We start from the raw sequence: 27,872 nt of genomic DNA on the forward strand, positions 1-27,872 counted from the left end.
ATACTCCTGTTCACGGATGCAGTACAGTGTATTTCTGAGCCTCATTTCCCAAAAGGAGCATGAAAAGAAGCAATTCTTAGGAATATGAAATGATGAAGAGGGGGCAAAGGATCAGCAAAAACCATCTCCGTGTGTCTTCAGAGAGACATTTCCAACAATCCGATGCCCCGATGAGTCGGGGCCCTGTGCCCCCCACCCCGGGGCAGAGGGGCAGTACCAGGATAGCAGTGAGGAAACCAGCTGACTTCTGCAGAAATGTAACAGCAGATGGGCCAGACCTGCGGAACTCCCTTGGCAGGATTCCTCACCCCATAAGACCAAGAGGGCAGAGAGAAATGCACCCTACCCCGAGGTGTACAACTGTCAAAACTCAAACATTTCAGATTGTGCACCTACCCTGATCCCTACTCAACAAATACGGAAACCGGGGAAAAGGGAGAGAGAGGAATGACCCTGCATGAGGTCACACAGTTGTAGGTGGTGCTTTGCCACTTTCGCATAAAGAACACCCAAACACATTCCTTTCACGATGTGCCCTATCACAACTAAAAAGAAAAGAGCAGAGCCCCATATGGGGAGCCACCTGAGCTGAGACTCAGAGGCTGTGGGGAAGGGGCAGACCCTAAGGCAGATCTGTCTGGTTGTTAGCACATTCCTCTGCCACATGAGGAAGGGGCTGCATTTAATGGAGCACAGATACTCGGTGGATAACTTGCCAACTCGATGGACCTAGTAAGTCAGGCGCTGGGCTGGATGCTGCCCTGCCTCAACAGGTTTAAAAAGCACAACTCATGAGCCAGACCCATCCCCATTTTACAGATGGTGGAAACTGACGTTTGGCCCAGGTCACATGGCTGGTATGCAATGTGACCCACAAATTGCATGAAAGACACCAAGGGGCTTTGTTTTTATTCCCTCACGGGGCTGGGCACGTTAATATTATTAATCCACAATATGCACAACTGGTTTGTGATGGCATGTAAAGCTCAAGTTACCTAGTGCCCACTGCTTTAAGGTCTGTATGTATAACCCTAAACAACCGCCTACAACCCTGCTAGAGTGTGCCAAAGGCACAAATATCGGTTTATAAAAGAGCTAACTGCTTTGTAGGCAAGACTTGAAAAGAAAGGAATGATGAAATGAAGGAAGGAGGGAGGGAGGAAGCCACCCCTGGAGTAGTAGCAGGAACTGCTCAGCCAGATGAAGGACGAGGGGACTGAAAACTGTGTGCAGAGCAGCCAGCAGCTGCATTCTTCCATCCTCTGTGCCCCTAGGGAATCCTAGGTTTTTCGCAAGGTCTTTGTAGGTCTAGCTCTGTATCAGGAGCAGGGTACGGGCCACTATCTCCGAGTCTCCACCCAAGCAGTGGAATTCACCGTGGGCAGTAAATGGCAGCCCTGGGGGCGGGTGTGGGGGACACATCCACAAGCTCACCGTTTCAGCCTTATCTTAAAAATCACTGTACTCCCTCCATGGCATAGGGGTGGCTGCTTTAATACAACCTTCAAATGAAAGGGACACTTGGGGAAGATGTGTCCTGTTAAGCACATTCCTCCCTGCACTTGTCAAAGACTCCTCTCCTGGGGGTGGGCGGCAGTGGATGAATTCAAGGTGGCCTTTGCCCCTGTAAAGAGTCTGGATGAAACTAGACAGAGGAGGGAAAAAAGAGAAGAGCTTTACTTACTGACTTAGTCTTTCAATGAAACATTGCATTTTTAAAAACTGGGATACGGTATAATATTAACAGATCAATTTCCCAAGGAAGAGCAGTGCAGCTCTGAAAGAATGATTATTTCTTAACCCAAAATGAAAGCTGAATGTGCAGCACTCCCCCAAGGGGGGGCGGGGGGAAGACCCGGGCTTCCTCCGGGCTGCTATATGGTCTCCCCCATTGGGCACGGGGTGATGGCCCTTACTCTCCCTAACAAGCCGTCCTGAGATGCTCCTGCGGCCTCCTCGCAGCCTAAGTGCCTGGCAGGCCCCGCGGGCCCCATGCCTGTCAGACAGGTACCTGGAAGGCCTCCAGGTGGCTCCCATGTGGCTCTATTTAGACAGAGGAGGTGCCAACTGGCAGCAGAAGCAGCAGCTGAAGACCTGGCAACAGACGCAGCCTCGCCCTGGACAGCTGCGCGGACACCGGGACTCTGGCCCCAGAGCCCCATCCCAGAGGGGCTAACCTAGTTCCAGCTGCTTTTGTCCGTAGCAGTTCCGCAGGCAGCAACTGTGGGGCATTTCACTCCAACACAGGCCAAAGCACTTCGTTAACCTGCTGAAAATTGGATTTTCAGCCCGATGTCAGTGAGACTGGAGAACTTTGGGGATATGAAGTAATGGACCCCTTGACCCTCTTTTCAAAAGTGGCTCAGAGGAGGGGACAATAATGTTACAGCTTGAAGTGAAACACCAAATAGTATGTTAAAGCATCATTTTTATCAAGGGCTGCTGAAATCAGGGCATCCTTTGATAAACAGGGGTATTGACAATTGGGGTTAAAATGCTTATGCAAAAACCAAAAGTGTGCCTGGGGCTCTGCTATGACCTTAAATCTCCTCTCCTAGGGCACCACTTAAAACCTCTCTCTCAAAGGGGCCACCTGCATTAGAACCCCAAGTTGCTAGCTAAAAATGCAAATTGGAACCCCACCCCAGTTTTAAAGAATCAGAATCTCTGTGGGGTAAGTAGGGAGCCCTGGGGTTAATCAACTCCAGTCGTTGTTAAACTGGAAAAGGCTGATTTAAACAAGAAGAATGAAATGAAAAATATAAGCGAGCTCATAGTAGGCAGTCGCTAGAATTGCTTTGCATAAAATATTTTAATTCTTCTGCTCCAATAGTTTAGGACACTTTTTTCTTTATTTCACCTCCAGGCACCTTAACAGAAAAAGTACATTATCTGATGTTATTTGCATAACATTAAATCCAGGAGCTCCTCCACAAAGGAGGGCTGGAGTTCTGTGTTACTGTGGGCAGAGCCCACACCCTGGTTGCTTTCTGTTTGGCTTAGCACCTTCCCAAGAAGGAGCAAGACAGTTTTCAGGGAGGTTCTAACCCGCCCTTGGGAAAAAGGACTCCTTCCCTGAATGTTACTTGTCCTTGGCTAGGCTGGAACAGAAAATCCAGCAGGTAACAGGATAAGCATGCAGGCGGGAAGCCTGCTTCCCGGGGAAGTTTAAACACAGTTAATTAAAACCCTGCAGAATGGGAGGCAGGGGATTATGGAGGCAGGGGATTAGTTTGTAGGGGGAAAGGGGGGGACCTGCTAGCAGGGGAGGTGATGCCTGCCTACCCAGAACTCTCTCCCTAATCAAGATCCAATGTGCACCCCACCCAGCCATCACTCCATTTGACAAGACCCAGCATCCCTTACTTAAGGGCCACTAGGTAAAGCCTGTCCCAAGAGCTGGGCAACCTCAAACGCTTTCTTCATCAAAAATGAAGCTTATTGAGGAGTTAACTGCTTTATCTTAAAATGAAAAAAAAAATGAAAAAAAGGAAACTAGGTGGGGAGGGATCCTCTGAAGTGCAATAATCACTCAGTCCTTCCCATCTCTCCCCACCCCACCCTGTCCCGCCCCCCAGGATTCCCCTGCTGTCCAGGGCCAGTCACACCTAGCTCCAGCACCCAGGGGGCCCTTGCTCGGTCACAAACTTTCCAGCCCAGGGCCCGCTGGGAAGGGCTCAAGCCACCACCCCAGTAATTCTAAAAGGTTCCCCACTCCACCTCCCAATTACAGAAAACCAAGGGCATCACCCATCAAAAAGCATTTATTAAGCACCTAACTGCCTAAAGCCGGGGCAAAGATTCACAGGAGCCTGGCCCCTGCCCTGGGAGAGGATCATTTATGACCATTAAGGCCAGAGTAAGGCAGGCTCCCAGAGGCCCATAAAACTCCCAGGGGAGGAAGTGGGGATTAACCACTTCCTCCCACCCCTCAAGAAGGGGTTTCAAGCTCTACCAAACTGCAGAATAGAAGGGTTCCCAGGGCGGGAGAAACGGGGGATGTGGGTCAGAAGATCCCATATCCGGGCCACGGCGTCTACCAGGGTACACGACTAACCCTGGGGTCTCTCAAGTTGCTTTGATTTTTACAGATGAGGGATTCTGAGGTCCTGTTGCCCCTGCAGTTCCGTGGGGGCACATTCTAGCAAGTCTCCTCACCGCCCCTCGGCACAGGTCTGGACTCTGTCCAGGGAGGGACAGGGCGTACACGAGGATTACGTGTTTATTTGACAAGTACTATGCTGGTACAATGGCTTAATTCTTTTACATACACATCAGCCAGATTTATTGGGTTGAAAACTGTCCCTATCCTGGGCAGTTTACAACCCCCTCATCTTTCACTCAATTTTTATTGAAACTTATTTCAGCAACTCTTACCCAAATCTAAGAAGAGCAGCTTACAAAGAAAGCCAACAACATGCAGAACCAAGCTTGAGTCAGCAAAGGAGAAGCATGTCAATGAGCCATCCTGGACTGAAACCAGGAGTTTGGCTCTGAGCTTCCTGGCAGTCAGAGCAAAACGGGCAATACGCCACAACTATGTCATTGCCAAACCATCCGGCCAATAGTTCTCCTGGCAGCAGATTCAGACACAGCAGTGATCCTGTAAATCCCCCTCCTCCGCGAAACACTTTAAGGTCTGTACTGTAACAAATACACAGCTGGAAACACTCGTGTAACCTGCTCTCTGGGCTTCCCTTCCCCTGAGTTACAGAAATCCCTGCTGAAAACCCTCCAGGGACAGTCTTTCTTTTTCTTCCTAGAGAAAAGCAGGTACAGGAGAGCTTCCCCAAAACTCCTCTTCTAGAAATCTCAAAAACTACTCTTCCCAAACTACTGCCCAAACCCTTCAAACAGGAGTGCAATCTACCCCACCCCCATGACAGCCTATGGGGGTGGTCACTAAGACCCCAGAGTGTTTGGCAGCAATGAACCAGGAGTGAGGGAAAGAGCTAAGCTTTCTCCCACCTCTGAGCTGGCATTTGGTTTCCAAGCTAACTTTCCATCTCCCCACTCCATTTTTTTAGCCAGGACCCCCTTCCTTTGCCAGAACCTGCAGTGATTGGGGTGGGGGTGAGGAGTTCAGAGAGGTCCTGTTCTAGGTATTCTGTCCTGTGAAAAACTAGTCACCTATGAGGAACTCTGCAACAAAAGGGTCTGTAGGACCCAAATGCAGTGGGGGAGGGGTGGATACTGCAGGGGGTGGGGGGAGCCCTTCAGGTTGGGGATTTCAGCCCCTCCAATAGCTTTAAGGAGTGTCAAGAGAACTGCCATATAAACTACAGCCCAGTTAAATTTTAAATTCTAACAGACAATTTTTTGTATAAGTGTGTCCCAAATATTGTATGAGACATACTTGTACTAAAAAATTGCTTACTGTTTATGAACTAGGCATCCTGGCGGGGGGGGGGTGGTATAGGAGGGAGCTAGAGCTGGCAATCCTGGTCAGGAGGTTTCCTGCTGAGTTATGGTGGGGGGGGGGTCCCCAGTGGAGTGAGGCAAATTTTTTTGCCAGAACTTTGAGATTACTCCTCATTGGCTTTGTGACAAGGTTTTTTTGTTTTTATTTTATTTTATTTTTTAATGAGGGGAGGGGTCTTTAGTTTGACTGTGGTTAGGACTAAAGCTAGGGCGCTTAATCCAGTCCAGGGGTGACGAAGCTGGGAGATGCAAACCTCACCCCACCCCCCGCCCAAGAGCAGAGACAGAGGCTTCAATGGTGCTGGCCACTCAGCCAAAGCATCAACATTCCAGGAGGCAGCATTCCCGCCCTTCAGGAGGAACAAAGGGCCTGGGGAGGAATTCCTGCTGCCCCAAGCATGGGGGTGGGGTAGTATCCAAACAAAACTGGGCAGAAAAGAGTGCCCCCAGCAAGAGGCACTAGGAAGAAGCCCATTCCCTCCAAGAGGAATGAGAAGGCGCAAGGAAAACCTCCAGCACGGATATTAAAATTCAGGCTTACAAGCACGGAATGCAATCTGGGGGCTAAGTCTCTATCCACGATGGAGTAAAGTTCAAGAGAGAAAACTCTACAGGAAACAGGGCAAAAGTTCCGAATTTAATCATTAACTTTACCTTGAGGGTCTTCTTTGTATTCTTGCTACCGGCTGCCTTTTACTTAAAGTAACCAATGCGAACATTTCACTGTCCTTCAAAGAGGGTGGGATTCGCGGGCTTGTTTTTTAAACTACAGCTCCTGCATCACCACAGACGATCTCCCAGGCAGATTCTAATCGCAGACTCCCAGCACAAAGGACCTTCGGAAGGAGGGGAGCAGGTGCGGGTGAGAACTGGGGGGAATCGGCCTTGTCTCTGGCCCACGTGCGGGGGGCACCCACCTCTGGGGACCACAGAGGACAGGATCTTCAAACAGCTTGAGGGGAGATGAGAGACTTGGGCACTCCAGGGCCTCGGTAAAGAAGTCTGGAGACAGACTGAGGACTGCGAGGCTCTCTTTTGCTTTAAGGGCAGAGGTGTTTCCAAGGGTGACACCGCTCCCGTGGAAGTCCCCTTTCACCATCCCCAACCACAGGTTTGAAATGGGGCCCAACAGCTCCCTGGAGCCTGTCTGAATTAACTCCGTAAACACTGGTTGAACATTTGCTTTGCAGATAAAGTTCTAATCACCAAGGGGTCCTCAGCAAAGTGCTTCCCAGTTTTTCAGATGCCCTCAAAGGCTCCCAGGCCTTTCTTCCTGGAGACCACAACTGGTCCTCGCCCTCCACCTGAGTACCCCCCCACACCCTCACCTCACTCTCGCTGCAAAAAAAAAAAAAAATCATTTTCACGCCTTGTAGCCGGTTCTCACATCCGATTCTTACTCCATCCCAGCTCAGCAACATACTTACTTCCTTCAGCAGCCCAGTTCTCACTGGAGGCAGACGCCAAACACCAGGAAAGAGGAGGAAGAGGGCAGAAACCAACTCTGGATCCTGACAGTCGGGCGGTCAAGGACCCCTCCCCCCACAGCAGCACTTAATGATCAAAGGACTCAACAGTTCTGCACAGGGGAAACAGCCTAATACCAGGGGAAGGTGGTTCTGAATGACACTTAAAACAGCTGGTTCAGGGCAAGGAAGTGCCCCACCCCTAACCCCTAAGTGAAAGGTCCTCTGGTAACAACTCAAAGTTTCTAAGAAGCTCAAAACCATAATTTTCTGAAAAGGAAGGGTCTTTGGGAATGGAAGCCACCAACCTGTCACCTCCAGTTGAGTTGGATAGCCTGGGAAGCTATGAAGTTTCTCAGAAATGCTCAGGACCACAGGCCTAGACTCAAGGATAAGAACCCTCTGAAGGACACCCAGGACACTGGCACTCTGCTGGTAGGACTTCACTCCTCTACCGAGTTACCCTCTCCTGAGCCCTGGAATTTTTTTTTTTTTTAACACATAAGCATGTAATACCTAATCAAAAACAATTTAGTACTTTACATGTACATCATTCACCAGAATACCCCCAAATCCCCGGGCACTCTATTTCTCTGTATAGTGATGTAAGGGTCCCCAGAAGGCAACCTCTGTTCGGGTCCTTTGTGTCCTCAAACACCCGGAGAGAGCAGGCACATGGCCGGTGTTCAATGAGAAATGTGTTGATTGAACGGAATTCACTTCCACATTTTCCGAGCAATCCTTGAGGAATTTGCCTCCCAGCAGGCAAGTGCTTGCTGGAAAACAATGTTCCCTGACCATTTGCATTGTGGCCCTGAAACAGCAAATGTTTAAAACAGGAAAAGAAAGGGGTGGGGGGTGAAATCTGGGCCTTTGCAGAGGCCAAAATGCCTCAAAGGTCAAGATTTTAGGGCGTTTTACAGCTACCTCCACCTCAGCAATAAACCAGGACATCAGACATGGCAACTTTCCGTCATCAGAGACTCATTCACATCCAAAGGCCCATGTCTCACTCTAGTTTCCATAAATCCTCCCCAACACCCATGACCAGAGCAGCAGACCAAATTCTCCAAAGATTAGCACCGAAAGGTACTACAGCAAGGGAACTTTCTAGGGTGTCTTGATTATGATGGTGGTAGTATAGATGTATAACTTTGACAGAACTCACCATCAAAATGCATGCTTAAAAATGAGTGCATTTGATTGTGCCTACACTACACCTCAATAAAGATGATAATGAATGAACAAACTGTATATTGTCATGCAGGGATGTGCTAAGCTATTAGATTTTAAAAAACAAAGCGAGATGTAGAACTACAGATGCAGTATACAAATATTTCCCAACAACTTCATTAACATCAGTGTGTGCACAATTAAAGATTAAATAATAGGGACTTCCCTGGTGGTCCAGTGGCTAAGACTCGCGCTCCCAATGCAGGGGACCTGGGTTCAATCCCTGGTCAGGGAACTAGATCCTGCATGCCGCAACGAAGATCCCTTACGCAGCAATGAAGACCCCACGTGCCACAACTAAGAACCGGTGCAGCCAAATAAATAAATAAATATTTTTAAACGTTAAAAAAAAGATTATTAAATGATAAATACAGTCATAAAGATAATGTTGCAGAAGCATAGGAAATGAGACCAATGATACCCTCCCTCTTACCAGTAGTTACATCTGGGGAGTGGAATCAGCAAGTTGTGTATTTTTAGCTACTTAGCACTTGCCTGTGTTAAAATGACTACTTACTTCTCTTCCAGTTAAAAAGCCCAATGAAGATAAAACCCAAGCGGAGAAATGGCAGGTCTGTAGGGCCCTGCCCAATAACTGGTACAACACAGTAGGCAACAGAGCAACACATGCTTAAACACTGACTGATGTGTAACAGGCCTACACCAAATCAAGCATTGCCACTTATCTGTTATCTATTTCCTTAATAGCCACCAAACATCAAAGAGATTTTTCAGAGATCACCGGTATATGACCACAAAGCATGAACACTCAATATACATACATTAAACTGCAACCCAGTCGGCATTCACTGAGTACAGGCCTTAACACACCCTTCTCTTCACCCCCAGCTATATTCATAACTGTTTCCCAGAATTGTACGGGTTCAGAGAAAAAGGGGAAATGAGACCATTCACTAACAGTCAGGACACACCAGGCTCATCATTTGTTCTCGATAAAATTAGACCCCACCTCCTATGATACACTAAGAATGTATTCTAAGGTAGGATTAAAGACACAATATGTAGAGACAGTAGAAGACGATCATCAGTAGCAGTAAAATTTTAAATGTATACCAAGTTAAACTAAACTGAGGCAAGCCAAGGACTCTGAGAAATCCACTGCAAGAAAGAACCAGTACTCAATATTTTGGATAAAATGCCTACAAATTGATTTTTTAAAAACCCAGGAGGGAGAGGCCCGGGAACCAAGGCAATTTGAGGAGGAAACCCAAATGGTCAATAAACAAAAAGACGCCCACCCCACAGTCATCACAGAAATGCAAAGTAAGCCAACAGGACGAGCCATTTTTCTCCCATTAGATTGATGGCAACAAGGCCGGGTGGGGTGGGAGGAAATGTGCTGGCGAGTAGGCAAATTAACATTTCAAATGTGCCTCTCCAGCATCTTAGCATGTCCCAGCTGGGGGAGAAGGGGGATCTTCCCTCCGGAAGCAACAAGGACACAAATTGATGGCAATGCCCAATGTAGAGAAAATCCCACATAAGGAAACAGCTAAATAAATTTCACACCATGAACACCAAGTTTGAAGCAGTAATGACTAGCAAAGTAAGTACGGGAAAATGTCTACATGTTTTTAAAGACTGTATGTCTATACTCGTGTGTGTGTGTGTGTTGTGTGTGTGGGGGGGGGGGGGAGAATGGCTGTTAAGGTCTGGAAGAAAACAAACCCAGATCACACTTTGGGAAGACATAGGACTGGGGGTACACTTTAAAAATTTTTTTACAGATAATCTGAACAAAGATATTTGTTACTTGCATAATTAAATAAGGATTAGAGTTAAGTGGCCCAAGTTACTTCCTCGGAGGCAATACAGGTAGCCCCGAGAAAAATCTCAATTTTCTATTCATCCAGCAACTACAAGCTGAGGATGGTGAAGGAAGGAAGGAAAGGTCAAATAAATAAAGTCACAGAGACATACATATTCAGAAAAATTACCACCCAAAATGACAAGTGCTGTGAAGTCTAAACAAGTCAGTTAAGGAAAAAACAAAAGTCAGTTAAGGAAAAAAAAACTTCTCAATGTTGTTAAAAGAACACAAATTTAAAACAAAATTGCTACCTCTTCCCCCTTTATAGCCCGTCAAGTGTTTGCAAATGTTCTATGGTTTGTATTAAGCACTCATTCATCCGTGTTCCTCTTTTGTGTTCACTGTGGTGAACCTATCTGCATTTAGCACCAAGAAGGGGTGAGACCCTCCCACAGTGAGTGACAACATTTACAAGTGCCAACTGAAAGTCGAGGAGCTGAAACAAGAAGGGCCTGGCAGACAGGATAGGGATACCTCCCCCAGTTAGTGTTTTAGATTTTTTTTTCTTAATCTGCTGCTGAAACCACAGAACGTTATGCTCTGGATACTCTGGGCTTCCCGCATGCAACACCCCCTCATCTGCTGAAACCATAGAATGTTATGCCTTGGATACTCTGGCTCCCCCCATGCAACACCCCCTCCATCATGTTATACAAGCCAACTTTGAGGACTCAACAGAGCCTGAAACTCAATCCTTTCTCCCAAACCAAGGCCAAATATCCCCTCCTCATCTTCATCATTTGATCTTACATGCTTCTTAGATTTTATTCCCATTTATTTATCTATTGCCTTTCATGAGTTTTGGTTGTTGTTTTGTTTTGTTTTTGGTGGAGAAGGAGAGAATTGGTTTTGCATCCCAACAAGGAAAGAAATGGAAAAAACCTTGAAAATAAATTCTGTGGGGCTAGAACAAATAGGCACTGATGAACATTAAGTTCAGACAAATTCTGTGCTTGGTTCTGCCGTAAACACGATACAACCAATACAGGAAAGAAAAAAAAAAAAGACCACTAATATGAATGCTGAAAACAGCAAATGTGAAAAACACCATCCGTCCTTCTATGAGCAAGGGAAATGTTTGCTTTCCAACTTCAAAACTAGGAGCATTTTCACAATCTGAGATGCCCAGATATATTCACTGCCTTTCTTTGCATGTTTCCGTACGTTACTAACATTTCAATACAATTAACTATACCTTAAGTTCTTGGATCTCAAGGTAGTCTTGTCTTTTTACTGCACAATATACTTAAGGATGAATAAGATTACAAAACTAATAGCTGTTGTGAACCCCAAATGTTGTCCACAATTAACCGCTATCTCTTGCTAAGAAGATGATTTTGCTACACCTTCATAACTTGGTTTCCACTCATCATCACCATAAATATAAACTCAAACACGAAACCCCCTTTTCCCCTACTAACCTTCAGTTTAAAGTGGAGACACAAACCTAACTTCATTTACACTCTCTGGAGGTGATTCTTTCCAAAATTCCCTCAAAGCTCCAGATATTTGGGTTGGTCCATCGCTGATGAGAGCTATGCTTCTTTTATTTTTTATTTGCACCCATGTGGCTTTTTAAAAATCTGGTTAAATTGGTAAAATAAATTTTCCTCTTTGCATATTCCTCTAAATCTCTGAAAGCTCTGATAAAGCTACCACCAACAACAACAAAAAGGGAAATAAAAACCAAAGGCGGGCTTCCCTGGTGGCACAGTGCTTGGTTAATAATCCACCTGCCAGTGCAGGGGACATGGGTTCGAGCCCTGGTCTGGGAGGATCCCACAAGCTGCGGCGCAACTAAGCCCGTGCGCCACAACTGCGGCGCAACTAAGCCCGTGCGCCAGAACTGTGGAGCCTGCACTCTGGAGCCCGCGAGCCACAGCTACTGAAGCCTGTGCGCCTAGAGCCCGTGCTTGGCAACAGGAGAGGCCAGCGCAATGAGAAGCCCGCGTACCGCAACGAAGACTAGCCCCCGCTCAGCGCAACTAGAGAAGGCCCACGCGCAGCAACGAAGACCCAACGCAGCCAAAAATAAATGTAAATAAACAAATTTATAAAAGAAAAAAAAAAAAATCAAAGGGAATTTTTCTGAGAAGTTATTAAAAATAAAGGGCAGGACTGGTGGGTGGCTGGCAGGTGCTTCCACTGCCCCCTGCAGCACTGTCCCCAAAACAATTCCTTTACTTTGAATTTCTATCTTCACTTATATTTATTATATTTATTACTTTAGAAATTCTTTTATTGAAGTAGAGTTGATTTATAGTATCATGTTAGTTTCAGGTATACAGCACAAGGATTTAGTTATATATGCATATATACTCCTTTTCAGATTCTTTTCCCTTATAGGTTATTACAAAATATTGAGTATAGTTTCCTGCGCTATACAGTAGGTCCTTGTTCTTCACTTATATTTATACATAGCACACCATTGCAATTTTTCATCAGAAAATACCTCATTTAATTCTCAAACAAAAAAAGACAGCCCTAGGCAGATGAATGCAAATGTTACCATCCTATAGAGTGATGAGGAAACAGGAGGCACAAAGCCACACACTTTTGCTGACAAATGTTCCTGATCAAAATGGAGGCTCCAGCAGAAGACAGTGACCACCAACACTCAACACAGCGCTGCTCATATTCCAGGCATTAACATAAACAGTCGCCATCGCCAAAAACAGGAAACATGAGTGTCCTCCAACTGGCGAGTGTATAAACTGTGGTACATTCATACAATGGAAAACTACTCAGCAACAAATAGGGAGGCACCACTGATTCCAGCGAATGCAGCTTGGCAAGTGGAAAAAGCCCGACTCAAGGAATCAACACTGTCAGATTCATGATCTTCTGGAGAAGACAAAACCATAGGACTGGAGAACAGGTAGAGGGCTGCCTGAGGTTGGGGGTCAGAGCATTGGGGGTGATGGGATGCTCTGTACTGAGCATGGTGGTGACTGCACTCTATGCTCGTCAAAAGGTGCAGAATTGTACACGAAAAAAAGGTGAATCTTACAATGTGTGCATCTACCTCAATACACAAAAACAAATACCAAAAAATCAAAATAGGAAATCACCAGACTTAGTAAGAAGTGAGGCCTTCCCTCTCAGCCTAAGGTTCTGCAGCACAAACTACCCCCTCAACTGCAGGACAAAGCCATGGGGGCGGGGTGCGGGCAGGTCGTCCCGAAGGCCGGGGAGAGGAAGGGGAAGCAGGGAACGGAGATCCTTCCTGCAGGGCCGAGGCTCCTCCCCTCACTCAAGATTATAACTATAATGGACTGCACGGGTCTAGCTCACACCAGGGAGGTACCCACGGATGCCCTGGTGCACCAGCCTTTGGGGGAGGCAAGGAGAATCCCCCAATCCCAAACTGGTTGTGTAAGCTCCACAAAGAAAGGGATTCGGGGCTATTTTGCTCACTGCTCTTTCCCCAGGGCCTCCTGCTTTACACCAAATCCGATTTCATAGAAATTCAGGTCTGCCTACCTAGAAATTCTCTGCACTTGTTTCATTTTTACTTAAACTGTATAATTACACAAACAAGTACGAAGAACATACATAAGTCTGTGAACAAAAGCAGCAGCCTCTCTTGGTAAGCACATACATGACTCAGAGAGCTGGAAGCAGGGCGTGGGCTGTCCGTGGCTGGTGCAGCCTGCTGGCAAGTCAACAGCAAGCTGGGTTAGTCGAGACTGGAAAGAGACGGGAAACACACTGACAGGAACAGCACTGCTAACTTTGGACACGTTCTGGTCCTCCTTAGCCTGAGGTCTCCCCCGCCCCGTATTTTCATGAAATTTTCAAATGGAATCAAGCACCAAGTGGTGCTGCCGGAAGGAGTGGCCCAAGTGCGATTCCATCTTCCCAGCTGTGCTGCTTACTGAATTCTTATTGTCTCTCAGCTCGAACCCACCCTCCGGAGTAGACCACATCTCTGCTTTGCCCGCTGAATCCCTGTGACTCAGACAATAGGGGATGTGAGGGGGAGAAAGGCTTTGCTCTCTGCTGTCCTGCTTCCTGGGTGGTACCCTCAACAGACTTCTTACTCCAGCATCATGGGTCCCTGGCCAGACCCACAGGTACCCTATGTCTTAACAACTCCAACCTTTTCTCTTCCCATCTCCCAGCCCTTGGGTGGAAGCTGCTTCCCACAGCTGCTACTTCCCAGGTACCCGACCAAGTGCTCTCTCCTTGCACTGCAGCTTCTCAGTTAACTCAAATAACACTAACAATTCTTTACATTAAACGACCTGTTAGGGCTTCCCTGGTGGCGCAATGGTTGAGAGTCCGCCTGCCAATGGAGGGGACACAGGTTTGTGCCCCTGTCCGGGAGGATCCCACATGCCATGGAGCGGCTGGGCCTGTGAGTCATGGCCACTGAGCCTGTGCTCCGCAACGGGAGAGGCCACAACAGTGAGAGGCCCGCGCACGGTGGGGGCAGGGGGGGTGTAAAGTAACTAAAGTGGCTCTGGCTCCAGACTGATATTTATTTCTTCTTCGTATCAGTAACCACCCCCGCTAAGAAGGATAAAAAAAGAGTTCTAAAAAATAGAACTACCAAATGACCCAGCAATTCCACTCCTGGGTAGATATTTGGAAAACATGAAAATGCTAATTCGAAAAGATATGTCCACCCTTATGTTCACAGCAGCACTATTTACAATACCCAAGATATGGAAGCAACCTGTCCTTTAACAGATGAATGGATAAAGATGTGGAATAAATATACAATGGAATACTACTCAGCCACAAAAAAGAATGAAATTTTGCCACTTGCAGCAATGTAGATGGACCTAGAGAATACTACGCTTAAGTCAGAAAAAGACATCCGTTATTCGTGGAATCTAAAATATAAAACAAAGGAATAGCAAAACAGAAACAGACTTACAGACATAGAACACAAACTAGGGACTTCCCTGGCCTGTCCAATGGTTAGAGACTCCATGCTTCCACTGCAGGCGGCACAAGTTCGATCCCTGGTGGGGCAACTAAGATCCCTCCCACAGCAGTGAGGGAAAAAAAAAAAAAAGAACACACAAAAAAACACAAACTAGTGGTTACCTGTGGGGAGAGGGAAGTGGGTAGAGGGAAGATAGGGGCATGGGATTAAGAGGTACAAACTACTATGTATAAAATGGATAAGCAACAAGGATATACTGTACAGTAGAGAGAATTATAGCCTTTATTTTGCAATAACTCTTAATGGAATATACCTAAAATACTGAATCACTATACAACAGAAATTAATATCATAATGTAACTCAACTATCCTTCAATTTAAAATGGGGTGAGGGGACCCTAACACCTTTCTTAGGGATGCTGAAAGGAAAAATTAGATAAAAGATCACGACTACACACACCCTCCTCTAGAGTCAATCCAATGCAGGCTCCTTGAAACCACTCCTGCCTTTCTTCCATCTTCTACCTAAATCCCACCATTCTCCAAGATTCATCTTAAACTCCTCTCAACCCAAACTCATCCCCAATCAGAACCTCTGTTTAGAGGCCACGAGCTTTTAACACTTATATTTCCTCTGGTAATGTAAATGAGACCATATATAAAGTGGCCACCCAGGAAGTTAAGAATCCTCCTTCCCCATCAACTACTTTCTTCCAGTTCTGTCTTCCCAGTTGACTAACCGCAAGGCTCCAGCATCCTCAGCAAGGAGCGAAATTCCTAGCAGAAAACAGACATTCAAATATTTTGATGACAAATCTTAACACATCAAGTCCTGTCAGCAATGAGAAACCGTCCAAATTATTTCATGGTATCAAATATCGCTTGGCCATCAACCAGGAAGTATTTTTTTAAGAAGGATAAGCAACATATTTAATTTCACGAAGAAGGAATTTTACCCGTTTGGCTGCAACGTGCAGGAAAAATTGAAGCCAAATTTTTTTTTCAGGGAGACTCACACAGTTATGTACATGCATATTGAAACAAATTTTTCTGGGCTTCCCTGGTGGTGCAGTGGTTAAGAATCCATCCACCAATGCAGGGGACACGGGTTCGAGCCCTGGTCTGGGAGGATCCCACATACCACGGAGCAACTAAGCCCATGAGCCACCAACTACTGAGCGTGCGCTCTAGAGCCCACGAGCCACAACTACTGAAGTCGGCGCCCCTGACAGCCCATGCTCTGCAACAAGAGAAGCCACCACAATAAGAAGCCCATGCACCGCAACAGAGAGTAGCCCCTGCTCACCACCACAACCAGAGAAAGCCCGTGTGCAGCAACAAAGACCCAATGCAGCCAAATAAATAAATAAATAATTTTAAAAACACAAAACTCAAGGCCTCTTCCTTGCTAAATCATTGTTCTGATAATACTTCGCATTAAGTTCATTCTGGAAGGAGGAGTAGTCTCGGTAATGACGGTCACACTCATTTTTGCCAAGAGACCGTACTGTGGCCTATTTGTAACTACCTGTGTGCCATTTTTCTCCTTAATAACTTAAAAAGACCAAAAACAAGATAAAACACAAGAAGCTAAAGATTCAAGCAAGAAATTTAATATTAAACATCAAACTTGGGCTTCCCTGGTGGCGCAGTGGTTGAGAGTCCGCCTGCCGATGCAGGGGACACGGGTTCGTGCCCCTGTCCGGCAAGATCCCACATGCCGCGGAGCAACAAAGCCTGTGCACCACAACTACTGAAGCCCGCGTGACTAGAGACCGTGCTCGCGGACCGCAATGAAGAGCAGCTGCCGCTCACCGCAACTAGAGAAAACCCGCGTGCAGCAAGGAAGACCCAACGCACACAAAAATAAATAAATAAAAATTAATTAATTTTTTAAAAATAAGACTTTTAAAAAATCAGACTTTTATGAACTAGTTTCAAGAAAATAATAAATTTGCCAAATATTGTATATAAATAGTAGTGTGGGGGAGTTCCCTGGTGGTCTAGTGATTAGGATTCCAGGCTTTCACTGCCATGGCCTGGGTTCAATCCCTGGTCAGGGAACTGAGATTCCACAAGCTGCACAGGACAGCCAAAAAAAAATTTTTGCTTTAATTTTTAATTAAAAAAATAAAAAATAACTAGCAGTGTGAAAATAGTGCTAGACTAGGCAAGTTCCTGCTTAAGTCATTTCATCACCCCAACCTGTCTCCCCATTTGTAAAGTAGCAGTTTTTCTATGATGATTTAAGGCCTTTCTTGTGATAACTGAAGTTTCCTCTTCAGGAACACCTAAACACACACCTGACAACACCGTGAAATTAAAGCTTATAAAATATTCCAGTCCCTGAAATCAGACTGTTCCCTTGAGCAAGTTGATCCATTTCCTTGAGATGTCATGGTGCCAAAAAAGATCAAGTCTTTAAAGGCTTAATGGTTGTCAAATACATCATATAAAATGTGAACAGAAACAGTGGCCTTCCATCTCTAAAAAAAAGCTGAGGGCATTGATGCAGCCTCTAAATACAGTTGTGCCCATCTTTCCCATAGGCTCGGGGAGCCCTATAACCCTAAGATGGTCTAGACCAGAAGTTAAAGTTGAGGTCCAGTTTTTCTAAGGTGAAACAAGTTTTATGCATGTTTCTCCAGTTCACTTTGCATCACCTCAAAGAATCACTACATCCTTCCGTTTAGATCATAGTAAACTGACAGAAGCCACAATTTCCAACACTGACATTAGTTTTCTTCTACAGCATCCCCTCTGGGGGAAAGAGGGGTGGGGTGAGGAGTCTGCTGCAATACTCAATAGTTTATTAATAAAAGCTATTACAAGGGCTTCCCTGGTGGCGCAGTGGTTGAGAGTCCGCCTGCCGATGCAGGGGACACGGGTTCGTGCCCCGGCCCGGGAGGATCCCGCGTGCCGCGGAGCGGCTGGGCCCGTGAGCCATATACAGGCTGCTGAGCCTGCGCGTCCGGAGCCTGCGCTCCGCAACGGGAGAGGCCACAACAGTGAGAGGCCCGTATACCAGAAAAAACAAAACAAAACAAGCTATTACAAACAACAAGGTCCTACTACTGTATAGCACAGAGAACCATATTCAGTATTCTATGATAAACCATAATGGAAAATATATTTTAAAAAGAATATATATGTATTAACTGAATCACTTGGCTGTACAGCAAAAATTAACACAACGTTGTAAATCAACTATACTTCAATAAAAAAATTCTTGATTAAAAAAAGCAAACTTGGGACTTCCCTGGTGGCGCAGTGGTTAAGAATCCGCCTGCCAATGTAGGGGACACGGCAAGCCCTGGTCCGGGAAGATCGGAGCAACTAAGCCCATGCGCCACAACTACTGAAGCCGGTGCGCCTAGAGCCTGTGCTCCGCAACCAGAGAAGCCACCGCAATGAGAAAACTGCGCACCACAACAAAGAGTAGCCTCCGCTCAACGCAACGAGAGAGAGCCCAATGCAGCCAAAGATAAATAAATAAAATAAATTTATAATAAAACAAAGCAAAACTATTACAAGTGTTTACAACTGGCTTCTACTGTGCTACAGACTCTTTAAATATGTTAACTGGAATCCTTAGCACTGCAAAGTGTTACAGACAAGAAAACTAACGCAGAGCAAGAAATCTCAACCAAAAACCACATTGCCTAAATGCTTAAGTAAAAATAAAGCTAAATAAGCAGACTTTAATAAGAAATATCACAAAAACATTATCCCAACTCCTACTAAAACTTCCTTTACCATATCCACTTTTCTGCTCAACACTTACCCAGTACAAGTCTACAGATAATCCTAAGAGAAAGATCTCCCTCTGACATTGATCTCAAAGAGAGGCAGAGAGCACAGAACAAAATCTGCAGATGTGGTCTATCTAAATACACCATAATCATGACTGCTGACGCAACCTATTCACAATTCTCATTTTTTTAAACACCTGTGCTGGAGATGTTCTATCAGATCCATATTTAGCAGCAAAATCTCCATGTGCAGATTTTTTAGAAGAACATCTTTATAACTATCCCAATTAGTCGAAGACATTAAAGAAGTCTGCAAACTCCACTGGCATTTCAACAAGGCTAGATAGAAGGAAATGGCTGCCCGAACTTTCCAGAAGCAACAATAACAACTAAGGATACAGTTGCTGACAGATGTTTGACAGAGGCAGGATGGGGGGGGTCCAAAGCCCACTCAGGGACCCTCAAAATTCACAAGATGTGGGAGCCATGAGGGGAGCCCTCAGTCTACACAACTGACCTGACCCACTTCATTGTCTTGTGCAAACTGCTTGGTTTCATTCAAATCCCATTAATATTTTTTTTAAAAAGATCTCATTAACAATGACAGAATGTGCAATTTTGCACAAGCCTGTCAGATAAACAATCACAATCAAGAAAAGCCTGTCAGATAAATAATCACAATCAAGAATTGCACCCTTGGGACTTCCCTGGTGGCACAGCACAGTGGTAAAGAATCCGCCTGCCAATGCAGGGGACACGGGTTCGAGCCCTGGCCGGGAAGATCCCACATGCCACAGAGCAACTAAGCCCGTGCGTCACAACTACTGAGCCTGCGCTCTAGAGCCTGCATGCCACAACTACTGAAGCCCACGCACCTAGAGCCCATGCTCTGCAACAAGAGAAGCCACTGCAATGAGAAGCCCGCACACTGCAACAGAGTAGTCCCCGCTCACCACAACTAGAAAAAGCCCACTTGCAGCAAGGAAGACCCAACGCAGCCAAAAACAAATTAATTAATTAATTTTTAAATATTGGCCTGAGGTCTTCAGATTAAATATGAATCTCTCAAAATTTCAGTTGGGTGTTAGTGGGAGATTAAACCCAGGCATTAGGGGTCTTCCCCTGTTTCATTCCACCTACCATACCTTCAAAGCCAACTGTAAGCCAACTATCTAAAACATGAAGGAAACTGGAGATGCAATCTGAAGAGGCAAAGAATTACGCTGGAATACGGTTTAAGCCAAAGTTTCAGATGTAAATTGCCCACGCTCATCCCCCCCCACCCCTCCCAATTTCTCTGTTAACAAGCCAGAGTCTTGTCAATCAAAACAGTCAATCTGGTTCCAGTCAACTAGGTTTGTGGGTACAGACAAAACCTCAAAGGGAGAAGAATAATTTAGTATTGAAGAAGCAGGAGGTCACATCAACTGGAGAGGAAAGATGGCTCAAGCCTCCTCCTGCAAGTCACAAAGCTTGAAAGGTCAAAGAACGAGGAACAGAGTGGACTGCAGCGGTGGCACCTTTTGCTCCCTTTAGGCAACTGTAATTTTTTATCCGATCTCTTCCAAAATAAGAGAGGTGGCATAAACAGCCTTAGTCAAGCCTTCAACTCTTTGTCAGTGTTATGGGGAAAAGGGGGAGGAAACACTACTTTGAAACCGTCTGCATGGTAGATTTCTCAACTTTTCGCTTAAGTGTCATGAAGAATGACATTGAAATGGTCCTTTATTAGCTAAGAATGAATACATCTGAAATAAACCTTGCCCTGTGTGAGGAGCTGGCGAGTAAGCAACCCATGTGACTTCAGTTAGCACCAAAGGAAATAAAATTTGGAGGGGATTAAATTTCAGAGCTATATAGAATTATCAACTAAATTAAAATTCTTCATAATCAGAAAAACTTATAAAACCCTTTCTTCTGGCAAACTACCTCAACAAAAGCATTTTAACCATTTCACCTCCTCATTTAAGGCTTCCTCCAAAACTAACTCCCTTTCTATATATGCACAGAATTTTTTAAATGAAAACATAAAAAAGCCGAACAGTTGTGCTCAAAATTTTACATGTTAGGAGACATTAGAAAACTACAAATTTTAATGTTGGTTTTTGTGACCTGAAATATGTTTTAAAATTACATATGTGTGCATTTTCTTCTTCTTTTTTTAATTGGCTATGCCTCACAGCTTGTGGGATCTTAGTTCCCCAACCAGGGATTGAATCTGGACCAACAGTGAGAATGGAGTCCTAACCACTGGACTGCCAGGGAATCCCCATTCATCAAGCATTTTCTTAATTCAACAGATTTCAATCTATAAACATCCACCTGCTGAACTAGATTCAAAGCAGAAACCTCCAATTATTTCCAAGGCATGTAAAGTTTGGTTTTCTGGTGAATAGGTGAGATGTGTGTGCTATTCAGACACACATCTAACTATAGATAGAACGTCCTACAGATCGGGTTGAAAACAGGACACAGAAACAACTAGAATGCACATTTCTACTCACTTTTTTCTCTTGTCCTTAAAAAAAAAAAAAAGTCTTGCTATAAATTTTACAATGTACAAAACACACGCATATTATTTTAAAACATACACTGAGTATGCATGCCTGAAAAAGCTTAGACTCTGGGAATGAAAAACATTGGTGCCAATACTGCTACAATCGCCAATACTGGTACAATCCCCATTTACAGGAACTTATTCAAAATAACATACAAGAATTCATTCCACGACCAATTATTTTAGGCAGCAAACCGTCTTCCTCAATGGTTTGAGGCTGATTTTTTTGAGTGGTTTCCTGGGGAAAGATAGTCCCCCCACCAAGCCTAGGATGGCTGAATACTTAGGGTCACACTGGATTGGAATTCTAGAACCTATATTTCCAGGGAGTGAAAATAAATTGTATCAGCACCTACACCCCATTTTCCATACAGGAGACTCAGGAAAATCCACCCCCACCCCCGCCTTCATAACGGGGAACAATACTGCCATCCTCGAGCTACAAAATATCCCTCGGCTCAAGATGGCAACTGGGTCACCACGGCCCCCCTGCCCCCCCCTAAGTGACAGGGCCTTTCCCGGGGACCGGAACAGGCTCAGACCCCACTCGGCTTCTCGTCATTTACAGAATCCTACCGCCCGAGCTCTGAACACACTCACACACCCTTTCTGCTTCCAGTGTCGCCTCCAAGGCAGCCAAGGGCTCACATCCCACGTGCAATTAACACATTAAAAGGCACCTCGTGAAGGTAGCAGAAGCGCGCTCCAGTCCCACTCAACTCCCTAACTCTCCCCCCGCAGATGCGTGCAGACCCCGTCTCGGCCCCGCCGCCCCCGGCTCGCCGAGGCGGGCTCCGGGCCGGCCGGGCTGGGGCTGGCCCACCGCCGCGGCGCCTCCACCCGCCTCTCCCAGGCCCCGCGGGAGGCGCGCGGCCCCCAATTCCCGGCCTGGCTAACCGCCGGCCTCGGCGCCTGCAGGCCTTTCGGACTGACCACCAAAGCGAAAAGCCCAAACTCTGTTTTTTAAATGGACCAACACAGAGTGGGAGCAGCCCTCATCATTCCGTTGGAAAACCCCAGCTCCCTCCTTTTAGATTTTAAAATTAAGTTTTAAACCAGTGCTCAGAACACCACCTTGTCAGTCCTGAGGGGCCATTTCCGGGGGAGTGCGGGGAATGCTTAAGAAAAGCAGTCTGGGAAGAGACCCTACCGGCTGCTTTCCGCACCCCTAGGTGGCCAACTCTCGGAGGCACCCTCCTTAAAATTAAAGGGGAAGACCCAGGCGTCGGGGCCCTCTTCCCAAGGTCAGGTGGCATTAGTCACCATCAGGCAAGGGTGCCCTGAATTATTTAATGGAGCCTGTTGACCCAGGAGGCAACTCAGTAAAGGAGCACGTTTCAAAAACTGAAGTAGACTGTACCTACTGTGAAACACATGGATTTAGGCATCCACTCCGTCACAATCAAATAGAGGACAGGACGATCGTCCTCCACAGTGCCCTCAGTCTCCTTTTCCCAATCCGAAGAATGGTTTTTTAAAGGAACAATATTACTAAACTGTGAAGGATCACTCCCTTGGAAGGAAACGAAGAATTTAGGCCGTGGGTGGGATCCCCTCTGTGAACCTGGTGCTTTCCCTCCCAACACTTGACTTCTCCATTCACAGCATTGGTTTGTCCCTTTAAACTTAAATTCCCTAACATTCCAAATCCAGGAACGATTATAGAGATCTAACAACTGTTTTCCAAGTTTTCTTCTTTTAATGAAAAACCAAGAAGGGGAAGCAGAGTTTTGCTCAAAACTGAGCAAATGTCATGTTTTAAAAGGACTATTGATCTAACAGTGTAACATCTTAGTGCCTTTGCCAAACAACTTCAACCTAGTATTGCACACGTTAAAAAAAAAATCTAAATGTTCAGGGCATCCAGGTACCTCCCAGGGCGAGGGGAGCGACACTTCACACGCTCCCATACCGTTTGACTGGTTTAATAATTTAAAAAGTGTATAAACCTTTTACAAGTCTGGCAACACTGTGCATCTACTGTTTTAACCCAAATAAAACGTATGTGGATCTTTAACTGGGAATATAAATAAAACCTGACATTTAAACTCAACTGCTGGGAGGGAGGGTTCAATCAACGCCCCTGCCAGGAGGGAAATTGTGGCGGATTCCAGGCGCCCTCTCCCTCCCCCCTTCCCCTTCCCCTCCCCCTCGACGTTAATCTCCCCGGCGAATTGGCTCCCTCTTTCCATTCCCGGGATTCGGATCAGTATTTAACTCAATCCATTTTTTCTTTTTTAATTCAATCCATTTTAGAAAGAACCTACTAGACACATTCAACCATGAATTGTGGGAAACCTTTAAAGATGAGTCCATTCAAAGCTTAAAAAAGGAAAGAAAAGAATAGCTGCCCCTTACGCTTCATACCGAGAAAGAAACTTTTAAAATGAGGCGTCCACGACAAGTAGATTAGAATTTCAACTTTTTTCCAATAGGAGAAGCCGGCTTAAGGCCAGCAGGCAATAGCTCCGCCCTCCTCCCCAAATAACAGGTTACGCGTGGAAAAGGCTGCGCTCGGCAATCCTCAACCGCTTTCGGAACCAGCACGCCCACTCCACCTAACACGCAGCCACCTCGCACCAGGAGCCGTCTCCTGCCCGCGCCCAAGGCAAGACTAGCACCAAGTCTCACCAAGGGGCTACAGGTAGATCACATTAAGTCACCGACCCTCTCAGCAAAGGCTGCGCCTCAAAACTTCTGGCCCCTTCCTCCAATGGGTTCGGGTGAGTGGAAGGTGGCACAAAATGTGAAAAACAAGCAAGAAACGTTTATTCAACAAACAACCAAAAGAGCCAAATAAGCTCAAAGCCTGCCGTGCAGCCCTCGGACTCTGTGCACCCGGTTCGAGCCGCGTGTAGATTGGGTCGGCTTGTTTTCCATGAGAAGTCGAGCCCCAGGTTGAACGGGGTGGGGACACCTCCCAACCAGGGAAACCGGTTCCCGCAGAGATCGAAGCCGGGGCAGGCGGGGGCGGCCCAAGGACTTCCAGCTGGGTGAGGGCAATGGGCAAGGCCCCCCGATTCCGCTGCTCCCGGTGCAGCTGTGGGCCCACGAGGCCGAAGGGCGATTCCATACAAGGGAGGTGCAGGAGCCAGAACACGCTTTTTCCACGGTGCGGGAACAGAACCCTGGAAGGCTCTTCTTACTCCATACAGGAGGCAACGACTGCTGCGGTGTCCCAACAAAAAGCACAGTCCTCCCCTCACAAGCGCGCACGTGGAAACCAGGTCTACACGCGCAAGCACACCCCACACTCACCCACACGACCATCTCCTGGCTCATGCCCTACTTAATCGACGAGTTTTACAAACAAAAATAAGGTTGAGAAAAAAAGTTAAAGGAGAACCCTCACCATGCTGGGAGGCCTCTGGTGTGCCCGCACAAGGAGACCACGTCTACACATACACACGTTTCCATCTCGTGTCTTACTTAAAACAATAGCCTGCACGCTTTGTCAAACAGGAATGAGGAAATCAGAGTCCCTAAAGAAGAGGGGGTGTCTCCAACCTAAGGAACCGTCGGAGTGCAGAGGAGGAACCCTCGCACACGGAGGCCGGGTCTACACAGTCGCACACAACTACCTCTTCCCAGCTCATGCCTAACTGGAGACAGCGGCTGCCACATTTTGCCGCACAGAAAATTCGATACGGAAGTGGAGGACTCTGCGTTTTGGGACCTCTCGCAGTCCGCACACAGAAGCCAGGTCTTCTCCACACACACTTCCCAGGTCAGGATCTGCTTGGGGCAACGACTGCCGCGTAGCCAAAATAACGAAAAATCCGGAAGGGAGAGGGCCCCCTCCCCTTGCTCGGGAGCCTGCCCGGATGCCCGCGCGAGCACCCACGCGCCTCCCCGGGTGCCAGACCCGCGCCCCACGCTGCCCGGCCGCAGCCCCCGCAGGAGCGACCCCCGAACTCACCTCGTCGTCGTGGTGCTGGCAGAAGCCGAGGCGCTCGGGGAAGACCGAGAGGATGGAGAAGGGCGCGCCAGGGAAGGGCGGCCCTAGCCCGAGCTGCTGCGCCGCAGCCGCGGCGGCTGTGGGGCCGGGCGGGCCGCGCTCGATGTAGTGGTCCTTAGTAAGGCGCACGCGCTGGTGCGCGCGGACGCAGTTGTCGCACAGGTGCTCCTGGCAGTCGAGGCAGCGCGACGAGGCCGCGTTGCCCTCGTCGCAGGAGCTGCAGCCGTGAGGCCGGCGCAGCAACAGCGCCGACGGGGAGGCCGCGGGACCGCCGGGCGCTGAGCGGGGCGGCGCGGGCGGCTGCGGCGCGGGCGGGAGCGGCGGCGGCGCCGAGGCAGCAGCGCGCGGGTGCGCGTGGTGCGCGTGGTGCCGGTGGTTGCTGTGGCCGCCCGCGCCCGCCGCGGCGCCGGCCCGCCCGTTCTTGGGCGGCGGCTCGTCGGCCGTGGCCACCACGGCGTCGAGCAGGTTACTGAGTAGGAAGGCGGACGAGGGCAGCGCGTCCATGCCCGCCGCCTCGGCCAGCACGACCTTCTGGTCGCACACAGGGCAGCGCAGTTTGAGCGGCTCTCCCGGCGCGCCGCCGCCCGCCGCCGGCAGCCGGTGCGCCTCGAGGCACGGGCGGCAGAAGGCGTGCAGGCAGGGCAGGACGTGCAGGCGGCGCGCCGTAGCCCCGGGGCCCCCGCCGCCGCCCCCCGACGACGTGGACGTCTGCGAGGACGACGACGACGCCGATGAGTTGGAGGAGAGCGGCGCCGGCGAGCCGCACATCTCCTTGCACAGCAGGCAGATCTGGAAGTCGGTCTCGGAGAACGAAGCCATTTGCAACCAAGCCCGGAGGAGGGAGGAGACCAGAGAGGAAGAGGAGGAGGAGAGGAGAGCGCGGACGAGGTGGGTGGGGGAGCCGCCGACTCACTCAGAAAAAGGCATCAATTAGGCCTGCGATCCAGGAGCCGGCACCAGAGCGGCGCGGCCCGCTCGGCCTCGCCGCGTCCGGCCCGCGCGCTGCCACCCCCGACGCTGCGGGCATTAAATGCCACTCTCCGGAGGCGACACAGATTCCTCCCGGAAAAGGACGCGGGGGCCGCGTGCTTTCCCGAAGCGGGAGCGCCGGAACAAGTCCCGACACGCGAGGGGAGAGCGGGGGCAGGGAGGTCAGAGGACTCCCTGGAGCAGCTGTAGCTTAGCTTCTCGCCAGCCGAGGGGAGTCCCCCCAAGTCAAGTCCGCTGTGCAATCCCAGTCCCGGCGGGAGAAACAAAATTTGGTTCGACGAGTATTTGGTGCGTGGCTTTTCTTTAAACGGATTTAGTCTCTTCTTGGGACAGGAAGGCTCCCCAAACTAGTAAAGGCGGGAGCGGCGCGATGCCGAGCCCGTGTCCCCCCGCGCGACGCCGACCGCCCCGCCGCATGACGCGGCGGCCACGGGCTCCTGGGTGGCCCGGCGTGCGGCGCTCCGGGCTTGCGCACGGCCCGGCGCGGCCTCCCTGCAGGGCGGTCGGCCCCGCCGCAGCTGCAGCTAGTGGGAGCCCGCTGCGGCCGCACGCGTGTAGTACGCACGCGCGCCCCACGCGCCTCGAGTCTCCCGCGCGCCCGCCGATCCCGGCCGCGCTGCCGGCGCTTAACACGCACGCGCGCCCCACGCGGCTTTGGGCCCTCTTGCCCCCGCCTCGCCGGGCCTGGGCGCCTCCAGCGAGCTCCTTCTCCGGTTTAGCCGCGCCGTAACGCGGGACCACAGGTCCCCGCGGGCCGTCGTGAATTATTCATCGGCAGGAAGATATTAGATGTACCCGCTGCCCGCTCCGCGCGAGCCGTCGTGCAATGCTATCCGAGCTCCGCGCGCGCCCCGCGCCCCTCCTCCTCCTCGCGTCCGTCCTCTCTGAAACCTTGGCAGCGAAGGGGGATCACATTTCCTTTGTCATCGGGCCATTTCGCCCTCGCGTTGGTCCCCCCCCTCCGATCCCGAGCCGCGGGGACGGAGCCTCCACCGGGGCGCGCCGGAATCAGTGGAACCGGCAATGGCCCAGCGCGGTGAGCTCGGGATCCGCGTGGTCAACGCCGCCGGCCCGCTCCCGCGTCATCTTCTTTCTGAAACGAGTCGCCGAGCAAGAATCGGGTGGCCCCGGCAGCGCTGCTGCGCCTACCGGGCTTTGCTCGCGCCTTGCGCCCTGGCCTCCTGGGGCTTTGAACAACTCCCCAATTCGGGTTGCCTGCGTGCACGCGCGCGCGTGCCCCCTCTTTCTCTGCTTTGCCGCCTCTTCCTCCTCCTCCTCCTCTCAGTACGCTGGATATTGGGACTGATCGGAATTCGGAATCCTTTTAATCTCCAAAGGAGCAAACTCACTTCCGCCCGAGTGCTGGGAGGGGGCTGGGGGAGGGGACACAGGGGAGGGGGTTCCAGGCAAACAGGAAACATTAGCCCTCTCGGCACGGCTCGCTTTTGTGTGCTCCCTCCCTCCTCCCTCCAACCTCCTCCCTTCTCCGGGCCGCAGGGGAGATGAACGCCCCCGGGCTTCAGTGTGACGACCTTTGAAACCTTCCGAGCGAGGAGTGGAGAGCGACTCTTCCGTTTATTTAAAAAAGAAAAGATTTAATTCTGAATCCCGGTTCTGCAGAGGCTGATATCCACTGCCCCTGAGATCTGGGGTCCCCCCACCAAGACCTTTTTTTTTTTTTCCTTTTTACGTTTTCTTAAAGACTGCATATCTGTGATCAACACCAAAACATCACGCAGTTGGAATTAAACGAATCTGAATTTTGAT

At 48.6% G+C, this 27,872-nt stretch overlaps 1 protein-coding gene and 1 pseudogene across 1 annotated transcript in view; one reads left to right on the forward strand and one right to left on the reverse strand.

The window, feature by feature from the left end:
- Window positions 1-25,941, reverse strand: part of TRIM71 (tripartite motif containing 71) — a 57,752-nt gene extending 31,811 nt beyond the window's left edge. Inside the window, exon 1 of the mRNA XM_059077317.2 lies at window positions 25,077-25,941. Coding sequence (XP_058933300.1) covers window positions 25,077-25,934 — 858 coding nt within the window. The 5' untranslated portion in view covers window positions 25,935-25,941. The remainder of the gene's footprint in view (window positions 1-25,076) is intronic.
- Window positions 25,942-26,475: 534 nt separating this feature from the next.
- Window positions 26,476-27,411, forward strand: LOC131764140 (uncharacterized; annotated as a pseudogene).
- The last annotated feature ends 461 nt before the right edge of the window (window positions 27,412-27,872 follow it).

Source organism: Kogia breviceps, chromosome 10, assembly GCF_026419965.1.
Source record: "Kogia breviceps isolate mKogBre1 chromosome 10, mKogBre1 haplotype 1, whole genome shotgun sequence".
In the NCBI taxonomy this organism is placed as follows: domain Eukaryota; kingdom Metazoa; phylum Chordata; class Mammalia; order Artiodactyla; family Physeteridae; genus Kogia; species Kogia breviceps.